The sequence below is a fragment of the Anas platyrhynchos genome, chromosome Z (assembly GCF_047663525.1).
Source record: "Anas platyrhynchos isolate ZD024472 breed Pekin duck chromosome Z, IASCAAS_PekinDuck_T2T, whole genome shotgun sequence".
Lineage (NCBI taxonomy): Eukaryota > Metazoa > Chordata > Aves > Anseriformes > Anatidae > Anas > Anas platyrhynchos.
The window spans coordinates 63,958,467-63,970,815 of NC_092621.1; the positions used below are offsets into that span (position 1 = coordinate 63,958,467).

Genomic DNA, 12,349 nt, shown 5'->3' on the forward strand with positions numbered 1-12,349 from the left:
GTGTCCTTCCCATGGACCTGCTCTAACAGCCCCACATCCTTCTTGTGCTGGGGGCCCTGTACCTGGACGCAGCACTCCAGGTGGGGCCTCACAAGGGCAGAGCAGAGGGGGACCTCCCTACACCTGCTGCCCACCCCTCTGTTGATGCAGCCCAGGATGCAGTTGGCCTGCTGGGCTGCAAGCACACCCTGCTGGCTCATATTGAGCTTTCTGTCCACCAGAACCCCCCAACTCTCTCTCTGCTGGGCTGCTCTCAGTGAGTTCCTCTCCCAGTCTGTGCTGGTGCCTGGGGTTGCCACGACCCAGGCGCAGCACCGTGCACTTGGCCTTGTGAAACAAATGCATTCCAGAGCCATGAATGGGCTCTGCATTACAGCGAATAACATCTCTCAGTACTGCTTTACCATTTGCACTAGCTAATGCAGATTTAAACGATTCCTCTCACATTAACGAGAGCGCCCACTCGGAGCTACAGAAGGCTTAACTCATTTATTCCGAAATCGGCTTTCGGGGAAGGATTAAAGGAGCGAAGAACAAGCCTGAAAATAGATTAAAAAAGGATCAGCGCGCCTTCCCTCGCGGACAGGGGGCGTTGGGGTGAGCAGGGCGCACACCTCCCAGGGCGCCCCGTGCGGGTGGGCGACCCCCTGGGGACAGCCCCCGTGCTGCCGGGCACCCCGGGGCGGGGAGAGGCGGAGGGGCAGGAGCAGGGGCAGGGGCAGGGGCAGGGGCAGGGTCGGTGTGGCGCTGCGGCTACCTGCTGGTCTCCAGGGAGGAGTAGCGCTCGGGCAGGACCTGCAGGCAGCGCTGGAAGAAGCGCACATGCCGCTCCTTCAGGAAGTCCAGCCGCTCCGCCTCCGCCCAGGACGGCGACTCCGCCATCTTCACGGACACGGCCGCCTCCTCCTCTTCCTCCTCCTCCTCCTCCTCCTCCTCCGCTGCTGCTAAAGCTGCCGCCGGCGCGCCACGATCGCGTCACAGGGCGCGGCCGCGCGCGGAGGGGGGCGTGGCCTCGGTGGCGCCGGCGCGCCCGCTGGTGGCGCCGGCGCGCTACAGCCCCCGGCGCCAGGCGGGCACGGCCCTGCGGGGACGGGGAGCAGCGGGGAGGGCGCTCAGAGGGGACGCCCCCCGCCGGCTGCCCGCTGCCCGCTGCCCCCCTGCGTACCTCCGGGGCAGGTGGAGAGGCGGCGGCGCTGCGGGGCTGGGCGCCTTGCTGCGCTCCTCCCAGCCCCGCGTCGGCTGCAGCAGGCGGGACGGGTCCCTGGCCGCACGGACGTGGACCTACGGGGGGGAAAAACACAGGCGGGGAGGGGGTGGGAAGAGAAAGGAAGGTGGTTTTGTGGCCCCCGAGGGGCCGCCCGTTCACAGCTCGTTTGAAGGAGCAAGCCGTGCCCACCCGAGATTGAAAAAAAAAACAAAACAACACACTATACATTACCTTCTCTCTTAATTTTGCCAGTCTTTGTTCTTTTTCTTGTTTCTCGGCTTCTTTGACTTGTTTTTGTTGAATCTTCAGCTGAAGTCTATGTAGATCCTGAAACGTGCAGAAGAGAAAAAGCCTGTTTTATTTCAACGTATTCTGAAATACTTTGAAATAGGTAGGCATGCAGCAGTTTGCTGTTAATCCTTTCGCCACAGTGTAAAGTTAACACTAGGTAGCTACTTGCTACAAGCTTCTCCTGTCCAAACTAAAATTACACAGGATAGAAAAAACTGCAGTCATTCAACCTGTTCATTTCACCCAAAATTTAGTGTGAACACTGACAGTGATACTGGTTCTCGTGTTTATATTGAGATGGGACCTGGCTTGACCTTACACCTAATGAAGCCTGTAAGATCTTCAAAGAGCTTTTTTCCCTTATACAATCATCACATCTCAGCTTTTTCTTTAGCAACGGTGAGCAACTCAGTCAAGCTGTTTTTCCCAAATCATCTTCACATGGAAATAAACAAAACCATCATATATTTACAAGGAGATACAGGCCTGAAGAATCGTTTAAATGCTGAGGAAAAGAAACATCATAGTCTGGAATAAAGTTTCATACTGTTTCTTGGGTGTAGACAGATGCTGTTACACACAGTGAATCAAAAACAGATTGAGTAGAAGTAGGATATCTAGATTTTTTTTTAAAGTGTTTAGCAGATTACAGAAGGAAGTAGGCAAATTTTTAAAAATCATATGGATGAGTAGAGAGGTATTTACATACTCGCTCTTGAAATTTTGTAATTTCTGCTGCAGCAGTTCTCTTCCTCTCCTCCTTTTCAGCTTCCTCTTTCTTCTCCTTTTCAAGCTTTTCAAGTTCCTCCCTCTCTTTCTTCTGCAAGGTATACCTTTCCAAGAGTAACTTCATGTGACATTGGCGCTGGCGTTCTTTTAGTTGCTTTTTCTCCTTCTCTTCTTCTAGTTTTAGTTGTGATGCTTGTTCCATCGCAAATGCTATTGCTTTCTGTTTTTTCCATGCTTCAATTGCTGCTTGTTGTCTTTTTCTTTCTTCCTCTGCTTTTTGCTTCTGAGCTTCTTCATGCTGAAGCCATTCTTTCTTGAGCATTCTTTCTGATTTCTCTTTCTTCTTCAAATTTCCTTCTTTCTCTTGCTGCTGCTTCTCCTTCCATTTCTTAATTGACTGCAAGAGAACAGCAGGAGATAAACAATGTCTTCATAAAAACTGTATACATTCCTGTTGATTGCATCTGATAAAGACATATGCTCTAAGGATACAAACTGAAGATGGGAATTGGAAATCTACTTAAGGGAAAACTTAGGCCAAAAGACCACTTGTCTGCTTTGTCATAATCAAATTTTCTATCTTATGCATCATACAGGCAGGTTTAAGATTCATGAGTTGAAACTTTTTAGGTTATGCCATATTATCTTAAAACAGTTAGGAATATTAGTGTAAAATGTTCTTCTCAGTGAAAATGCTATTTTGAAGAAAAAACTAAGACCTGAAATACAATTCCACTCACTATTTTATACCCCAATTTTTGTGTCAGTACATCTTTTGCATGCAGGTGGATAGTTCTGGAAGGCATCAGTTCTCTACACGGAACCATAATTATCTACAGCAGAAATTGATAGGTGTATTGCTTATACAGTGGGACAGACATTCTCCAGGATGTGTAGCAAAGAGTTGTGTTTTTCAAATAGGATCACTTACTGCTCTGGGATTGACATCTAACTTGCTGGACAACTTCCATTTATAAGCATTTGCAAAGTATGCTGACAATACACAGGCCACGTCAGTGTGTTGCTAGGTCTATGCTTACTGATAATACTTCATTTAAGACAAATATTTTGGTAAGGATGCTAAAGAAGACTTCAGTTACGTATCGCCAACTGTAACAGAAATCTACGTAGCATTATGACCAGACAGGCAAATACAAAAATAAGTGTGGGGTTTTTAAAAACAAATATTTTTTTGTAAAAGCTACCATAGTCCTAGAAGGGGGGTGTTTTTGTTCATTTTACCTCTTTTTTTCTTTCTTGTAAAATTAGATACTCTCGGTACCATTTGTCATGTTGTTCAACTTCTTCTTTTGTTCTTCCACAGAGATACTCAAGGGCTTCATCCATGTAGGACAGCTTTCCTTTGTGCTTTGTCCACACTTTCAGAAAATTTTGATGATCATAATCATCCCAGCCTCCCTGCCTCCCCCCTGTTCGCTGCAGAAATCTTTCAAACTCTACTACTTCTCCAGGTAGATGATTTTCCAGTGTTTTATCAACTGAGATCCTAGCTGATGGCAACTTCAGAACTTTTTCTGTTGTTGAGCTGCTTAACACCCACAGTTCCACTTTTTTCTCAAAGACGCTGAGCTCATTAACCGCAGTTTTTTCATCCTTCAAAAGCTGTTCATATCTAAAAAGGGAACAAACACTGGAGTGTAAGAAAAGAGATCCAGCATTCATTGCTCAGTGAAAATGAATTTTGGAATTGTTCAATGCCACACAAAAGCCATTCTTAAAAGATTAAGAACTGAAATGGTAACTAACACAGATGACAGCATAGTTGTAATGATCCCATAATAAAGCACTACACAACTGGAATTAAGTTACCCTTTTAGTAGAAGCTCACATTTATGGCATCCAAACAATTAACTCAGTCCCCTCCTGACACCACTAGGGAGAAGAAAGAGGGAAAAAAAATCCACCCACTTAAAAAAAAAAAAAAACATGAGAACAATATAATCTGTTCTGCAGCTTTTCTTGGAAAAGCCTCTTGATAGGCAAATAATTGTTACATTGAGTCAGTGAAGCAGCTATATAAACAGCCTCTCTAAAAGGTTGTGTATCAAGATTAAAATCTTGATAGTTTGAGTTTTGATTGACATACAACAGGAATCATGGGCAGAAGAGAAAAATCAGGAGAATAGTTTACTCGATGCAAAGTTGTCATTGTGTATTATGAAAGCACTTTTTTTTTGTAGCTGAAGCATGTATAAACATACGTTTGCCTCTGTTCTTCTTTAAAAGCATTGATTGCATTTTCAATTTCTTCCATCATTTCCTTGAGCTTGTCAACAACTAAAAACGAAAAGAAGAACATATCACCTAAGAAGGTTAGAGTATTTACCAGTAAATCAGGACTATTCAGAAATGAAGCACTTGCAGAGAATTATGGGATGCTTTTATTTCAGTGTACAAAAAAGACTACATTTCCATCTCAAACACTCTTACAAGAAAGACTCATTTATTCAAAAGGTGTGATTTCACAGTGATTTAGCTAACTGGATGCAAATCCCAGTATAAATGTTTATTTCAATTGAACAAAAACTCTCATTCTGGTAATCTTTAACTGATTCACAGAATGAGACAGCCTTATCTTAAAGTAAAGGGCTTCCACTTTTGTCTCTTATAACAATGCAGTAAGTGACTTAAGAAGCACAATCAAATCTTTGTTTTTTACCAGGCCACACTAGCCATATGTAGCCTACATCTCACTACTTTCTACAAAACTGGGCTTACAAAGAAACTTCAAAGTGAGACTTCATACCCTGCACTTCAAATGCTTTAATCCTCATTTGGAAAAAGAGAGAGAGAAAGACAGTTATTTTGCAATGGTAGAAAGACATTTTAGAACCTGAGTGTTTTAAACCAGTACACCTCTATGGACACATACTGATCGACAGTTTAACTAACCTGGCTCTAAAAAAAATAATAAATTGATACCGTTGTATCATCTAAAACTTGTAGCTCAGCTCTCATGTCTTGCTCCTTTACCTTTGCTAACAGTTTAAGAGAGAAGATGATACATTTACAGTTTAAGAAGAAAGATAATACATTTTTTATAGAATAGACGCTGAATACGTGAAATGACATGCATTTTGTTTAGCATCATGAGGTCCTCGGCTAGCAGCAGACCTGCAGCCTGAGTTCCAGATGGTAGGTAGTAAAGGAACCATTATTCTGTGACATTTCCCAACTATTTCCCAAGAGGTTCAAAACAACCAAGCTGAACAAGTTGTCTCAGCATCTTGCATGGAACATTCCAACTTACACTTCAACCTAGGTGACTTCTGGGCGACTAGGAATCAGTTCCATGTAGATCATACTTTGTGACCACTTACTGGATGAAAGGGAGCTGTATCTACACATTACACTACAATACAGACTTTGTTTTGCATAAGGTAAAGAGTTGCATGTAGAAAATACTGGACTCAACAGCCTGAACAAACAAACCCACATCACTTCTAACAGAGAACAAGTTTATCTGTTCCCACAGAGAACTGGAAGAGGTTTTACCCTTTCTTGTATTTCTCTCTTCTCACAATCCCCTTCCCAGATTCCTGGAAGGGCAGACAGACTACAGAAGGAGTATCCCAAGTCTGCAGGAGAATCGCAAGTACAACTATCCAAGAAACCTGTCTATAAACAAAACTGTTTTAAAATCTGTCAGCATGACTTACATTCTGATGTATGCTTCACATCTTTCAATTGTTGTTGAAGTTTCTTCACATTATTACGTATTTTTGATAGCTGCTGCAGGATTTTAGTTTCTGTTAAACAAAATAAGGTGATGATAGTTCTAACAGTGTCTTTGTGCATTTAATTCAACAGAAAACAACAAACAATGAAGTGTCTAAACTGGGGATTTCATCTAATAAACAGAAAATCCGTTTAATCATATGAAACTGCTGTAATACAAAGTATCTTAACATATCTAACTGCATGAAGCTGAGTGCACGTGCTGTGTATCTTCCCACACACCATCAGATTTTAAAATTAGTAGTTCCATTTCAAAAGGTTTCAACAGTATAGTCACATTGAGATTAGTTCAGTTTTCTCAAACCTTTTATGAGGTAACTGGAGTTTGGAGAACAACATTGCCTGTACAGGTAACAGCTCTAGAGTTTTGAAAGGGCTTTTACCTAAGCCTCAAAACACTCAGCAATGGAGAAAAAACAGGCTTGAAAAGCATGTATGAATTTACTACTTCAACATGATTTATATATTTGTCACATTAAGTGAAGTAGAATTAATGTTTTCAGGAACTCCAAGCATGCATATGCTTATTTGCTTTATTAACCAATTGATTCCTCACAACTTTATAAATAAAGTGTTGATTTGAATGAAGTTCTGGGTACATCTAAGGTACTAGGGAGTCTAAAGACTCTGTCTTTTTAACAGGATTGGTTTAAAGAAGAAATAACAGAGACCACCACCTAAGTGTAACAAAACAGAGCCATGACATGACCCTGTTAGTTCAAATTATAACTATTTAAAATGCAAAAACTTACAGATTGTGCTCCAAGACCTCAACACAGCAGCACAGAAAATGAGAAGCGTGGGGGTTCTAGTACACATCCTACAAGACTCTAACATTCATTCACATCTCACATTTAGTACCTTATACCTCTCCTCGTGTTTTTTTTTTGTGTGTTTTTGTTGTTGTTGTTGATCTTATAATAGTATATCCCAGCACATCCACCCATACTTTTGGGCTTCCTCTGTACACTTGGGAAACTTTCTGGACTTTTTAGCTTAGTCATTCCACAGAAATATTTATATTTTTTAATGATTTTAAGATGTAAAAAATATCTTAGGATTCCTCACTTAAAAGACCCACATTAATACATAGACATTTCTAAGGTATTTTTAGTTGTCTCCCTGGGTCCTTTCCCCTTCCTTCAACTTAATTTTTTTTCATCTTCTTTATCAGAAGGCATAGCATGATTTATTTTATTACTTCGGTACTGTATCCAGGCAGTCACTTTTGTTCTGTTTAATTAGTCCGGCAGTTGAACTGATAATAGAGGACGGACTGTGTATCTCACTGCACCATTTGTACTACGAATATCCATTATCTCAAAAGTAGAAAAATGCAGTCACAGAACTGAAGAGTTCAAAAGCCTATTTACAGGCAGTAATCAGTGTGGAAAAAACTTATTTTATGCTAAGTACCTATTTACAGTACCTAGCTAACGACATTACATTTTGCAGTACACATCCAAAATTGCTTCTAAGTTTCTAAAACACAAAATTTCCACCAAGTTTTGTGAGTAGTACCTGCTACATTCAATATTGAAAGGAAACAATAACACAAAAGACCCAAAATGCTTATGCTTCTGAATTTTGCAAGTGAGTTGGGGAATTCTTCTTTATAAGCAGTACACATGGTGAAATACCACACTTTTATCAGAATCTACCTCCCATCCACACTAATCTCTCCATATTCCTGATTGATAAACCATTTAAGAAAACAACTGTAGAGTAAAAATAAGTAAACCAACAGGAGGAGAAAAAAAAAAAAAAAGGAAAAAAGGAAAACCCACTTACTTTCAGTTTTCCTGTTGACAGTCATTTTATGTTCCAGTTCTTCTAGTATGCTGTATTCTACCCTGGAATCATTCCTCCTATTGTAAAGATGTCCATTTTTGCCCTTTTCAATATTTGCAAGCCTGGAAAACAAGGTTGCCACACTGAGCAAGCCGCAAATACTTATCAAAGCACAAGATTTTCCATGGTTAGTATGCAGCTGATGCTGTGTCAGCAGGATCATCTTAGATATTATCCAAGTCACTGGTTTGCTACTATAGCTGATTTCAAGGAAAACCTTTCTGTAGTTACAAGACTATGCACCGAATTAACCCAAGAACTTGAACAAGATATAGATGTTAAAGAAGGAATTATCTCACAGACAAGCAGTGCTTCACACACTGAAACAGCATGAAATTTTATCTGTATGATGCTCACTTACCAAGCAGCCTTATGAGAATTTTCATTGGAAAGCACTGAGGGGACACAGGCTGTATTACTGCAATTGCACACACAGATGGAGCCCCAGCACAGACAAATCAAGTACATTCCCTCAGGGTTACACTGATGGTAGTACTACTGCAACTGAAGATTTGAATTCAAGTTCATTACTGTCAGCATATTTCAAGATGTTAACGTTGCTACCTTACTGACCATAGTTTATGTATAATACACGGGTCTACAGGTCACTTTTGCTTCCTCACTAAGGTCAGAAGCCTTAGAATGCAACTCACAGTAGGATTTGCTTTTCCTTGCTGCAGATAGGCAGTCTACTAGAGTTTGACCTAGAGAACCATAGATGCAAAAGGACTACCAATACTGCAGCCTTGAGCGCATCTGTGTAGGTCAGTGCCACCATGCTAAGAGATCAGAGCAGCACAATACTGGTGCCACCCAGAATGTGTTGATTCCCAATGTTAAGTAGCACTACTGACAACCCATAATACTCTGTCTCTCAGTAGGAGGTTGGTTCTACAGTAGGCTATTGCTGCTATATAGTTCAATCCTATACATGAAGATGCCTTCGTAACTTAAATGCTTTGCTGTTCACTGGAGTGAACCAACCTGAGTAACAAAATCTCAGAGAGTGCACTAGAAACCTTAAGAACACAACTGCAGAAGGACAACTTGCCATAGTTAAATGGCATCCAAACTGCCTCATTTAAAACTGCTCGGGAATCTCTACATTACCAAGCAGTCAACTTTTTGAGACACTACCCAGGATCCAGAACTAAGAGGATTCAGTCAGAGTAAAATGCTGCTGCGAGACTTCAGTGTCACAGTTCATTCAGGATTCCTAACTACAAACCTGCCTCCTTGAGCCCACTGGCTAGGCCAGCTCTTCCTCAGAAAGCTCATTTGTGCATGCAGAAACCTCACTGTTCTTTCAACTACCTGTATAGTTATTAAAGTCATTAGTCAAGATGTGGGGAAACACATTTAAATCACGTCTGTGCTTGAGCTGTCTTGAACTCCCATATTCCAAAGCAATGGCCTAGATAATCTAGAATTGCTCTCAATCTTCTCTGAGGAAGCTGTTGTAATGCTACTACAATTTTGATTTTGTAGACATCTTTTATAGGCTTTAGTTCATTAGAACGGTAAGCACAGCTGAGTAGGAAAACTAAGAACTCAAGAATGCCACATGCACTGCACAGCTGAGTAGGAAAGCTGGGAACTAAGTAATGCCATGGACACTTTCATTCTTGTGTTATCAACTGGTGCAACAGCAAACTAAACAAAATAACTGACTGAGGTCCCAGTAGTAATTAGAAAAACGGGTGATTTTGAAGCTCATGATCCTATCCTAAACAACTACAACTGTAATAATCTACCTGAAGTCCTGAAAAAAAAAGGAAACCTTTGCCTAAAATTTTATTACCATGAATTCTTACCTTAAACCTTGAGTTATACTATCTCCAGAACAGCATGAAAATACAGTTACGGTTGTCTTTTACTTACTGAGTTCTTAGCTTTTCTGCTGTTCTTACGAATTCTGCTTTCTTAGCTTGTTCAGCTTTCATCTTCCAGTTCTGACACTGCTTACCAGAACCTGCAGTACTGAAACAGCTGTCATTCTGTACACAACAAAATGGAGTATTATTCACAAACAGTATTTTATTTTTAAATACTCAGGATACTTTTAAGCGGACAACACCACAGTGCAGATAACAAAAGCACTACTTCTGTTTTTTACACTACAGTAATTCAAATAATTTTAAGTCACATGGGTATAAAATTGAAGTGATGATGAGTGTACATAAAAATATGTTCTTCAAAGGAAAAATGGAAAGAATGCGACATCAACTTGCTTTAGCGGGTGCTGCTGATCACAGTATGCATCACACTAAATCAAAATAGCTGGTTTTTGGAGATTCGGAGGTAACTCGCTACCTGACTATGTAATCTGATGTTATCTACATGTTAATCTGCATTAGGCGGACTACCCCCACTTCATCTCGCTCGAGGAAATCACTCGCTTAGCATGATGAAACTGCTCAAGCCGCCCTGCAGACTGCCACCTCTCCCTGACAGCAACCCCAGGCAGCCCGAAGACACCACACACTGGGACTGCTGACAGCCACGGGTTTGTATGACGCTGCCTGCTGCTCTCTCTCTCTCTGCTGCTCGCCTGGCGAGCCAGCGGCCCCTGCCTCAGCCCTCAGCCTTTACCTGCTGCTGCTGCTGCTGCTGCCCGCCGGCCGCCGCCGCCACGGCCGTTGCCAGCGCAGCCATGTTGGCTGCGGGCAGCCGCCGCCCGCCCCGCCCCGCCCCGCCGGGAGATGGAGGCGGGCGGGGAGCCCCGCAGCCCCCGTGTCTGTGTCTGTCTGTGTCTGTCTGTCTGCCACGGTGTCTGGGTGTCTGTCCGGGCTCCGTGGGGATAGGAGTGCCTGGCGTTGGTAGTTACCGTAGTGATAAAGGCTGGCCGCGGTAGGGCGTCCCTGGAGGCGTTTCTAGCCACGCTGCCTGAGGGGGACAGTGAAAGGAGTTAACAACAGCCACAACAGCAACAACAACAAATAATAATACTTTGGACCTAAAACCCTGTCTGTTTCCGCGGTTCCACAGTGGCCATCTTTTGAGCTTGGCCAGCTCTCTGTGGCTTTATAAGAAGCGGTGTGACATGATGGGGGACTCAAGCGGTCCTGACACAGACCTGCTGGCTCCTTAGGGAGTGGTGGTCACCCAAAGCCCCAAAGCCTACAGGGATCTGAAAGGGAAATCTGACCTGAGGAAAGAGTCCTGAAATCCTGGGATTTCAAAAGAAGCATGTGGGGGGATGTTCAAAAGGCCTTCACCACCTCGTCAGCAGACAGTGACTACGTTATGCTCCCAGCCACCCTTGCTTTGGGTGAGAAAGTTGTAATCCGAAGTGCCCATGACCTTCCAAGCCTTGCAGGCGTATACTCAAGCTGATGACAGTGTGGAAAAGACAACAGACTCCAAAGGCCCCAGACTATCTGACCGATGCCATTTAACTCCCCTGAGCTTGTTTGATGAGCTGAAGCCACAGACCTAATGTCACAAGCAGGAGTCTCCTCAGAGCAATGTACTCAACATCCAGTAGCCAAAGCTGACCTGAGGTGTGTACGCATCTAGGGACATGTGTATGAAGATCCATCAAATGCAGAGCAGCAAGTGATGCTTGCTGTCTGGTGTCACCGTATCCTGCTTTTCCCTCAAGGGCTGGTTTTAACTGGGACGAGCTGTGTATGGTTGCAATTTGGCTACGACTGATTCACTGTCTTGGATGTTTGATTAAACACAGTCTCTTTCTTACTCTTTCAAATTCATGGAGCATGCTTATGACTGGCTCAGGTTTTATTTATGTCAGGATTTAGGGTTTTGTATTGATTACTTCCTTCAGGAAGACCAGACTACATCCTCATTATCCTGACAGGAAATAAAGAGCTTCATATTATTCAATGCATTTTTGAACTCTCAAGATTTTGTTTTTCACTCACATATACCAATCAAACTTTTAAGGAGTTGCTAATTAACATTTCTGCAGAATAGAAATAAGCTATTCATGCAGTGGCTTTGCTAGCTAAAAAGATTTTATGATCTGGTGTTTTCCCAGCTGTAGAACACAAAAGCATTCACAGATGCTAACCAAATGGCCTAAGCTGAAGACATTTTATTGCCTAATTGATGTTTTTAAAAGCACTTTCCTGATATATTTTTCCTTTTTATATTTTATGGCTGTGCTTACATTTGATTTCTTTGTATTTGCTGAATAGAAATTAACAAGTAAAGTAGAACATTTCAAAACCTGAAAATATTCATCAGCATAAATTAAAGAGGATTGTTCTCACAGATTGCTACCTGAAATGGCTTATAGAAGTGTTCTTTCTGTAGCAGTGTTTCAAACTCTTCTTTGTCTTCTCCTCCATTATTTGATGCAAGAGAAAGAAGCGTATCTTCTAGAACTTGTTTGTATTTGTTTTTCTTTGGTGAGCCCTATTAAAGTATCTGATATTAGGATCAGCAAACTGATAACTGCATGGGGTTAAGCTACCATATTCTGCAAGCAGTTTTATCAAAATGACTCTGCTCATAATGTAATTCAAACACTTCAGTAGTTCATCAGTT

At 42.2% G+C, this 12,349-nt stretch overlaps 2 protein-coding genes across 4 annotated transcripts in view; both read right to left on the reverse strand.

Moving 5' to 3' along the window:
* Nucleotides 1-1,009, reverse strand: part of PGGT1B (protein geranylgeranyltransferase type I subunit beta) — a 39,072-nt gene extending 38,063 nt beyond the window's left edge. Inside the window, 1 exon segment of the mRNA XM_038170626.2 lies at nt 758-1,009. Coding sequence (XP_038026554.1) covers nt 758-882 — 125 coding nt within the window. The 5' untranslated portion in view covers nt 883-1,009.
* Nucleotides 944-10,694, reverse strand: CCDC112 (coiled-coil domain containing 112). Of its 3 annotated transcripts, XM_072030983.1 has the most exons (10): nt 10,430-10,581; nt 9,719-9,834; nt 7,778-7,899; nt 5,908-5,997; nt 4,450-4,525; nt 3,470-3,860; nt 2,208-2,624; nt 1,439-1,534; nt 1,166-1,281; nt 944-1,081 (listed from the first exon to the last, which is right to left on the reverse strand). In XM_072030983.1, the coding sequence occupies exons 1-10, from the start codon at nt 10,490-10,492 to the stop codon at nt 1,051-1,053; spliced, it is 1,518 nt and encodes a 505-aa protein (XP_071887084.1). In that variant the 5' UTR covers nt 10,493-10,581; the 3' UTR covers nt 944-1,050. The 3 variants fall into 3 exon arrangements, with proteins under 3 accessions (XP_071887084.1, XP_071887085.1, XP_027302878.2); XM_072030984.1 differs by lacking the exon at nt 10,430-10,581 and adding an exon at nt 10,665-10,694 and having other exon boundaries at nt 1,051-1,281; XM_027447077.3 differs by having other exon boundaries at nt 1,051-1,281.
* Nucleotides 10,695-12,349: the final 1,655 nt, after the last annotated feature.

Excerpts from the sequence above, each read along its gene's own strand:
- CCDC112 (XM_027447077.3), bottom strand. The coding sequence starts at position 10,492 with ATGGCTGCGCTGGCAACGGCCGTGGCGGCGGCGGCCGGCGGGCAGCAG. Across the intron at positions 9,835-10,429 it reads AGCAGCAGCAGCAGCAGCAG|AATGACAGCTGTTTCAGTAC; the intron begins GTAAAGGCTGAG and ends TGTTGTGTACAG. Across the intron at positions 1,282-1,438 it reads TGGCAAAATTAAGAGAGAAG|GTCCACGTCCGTGCGGCCAG; the intron begins GTAATGTATAGT and ends TCCCCCCCGTAG.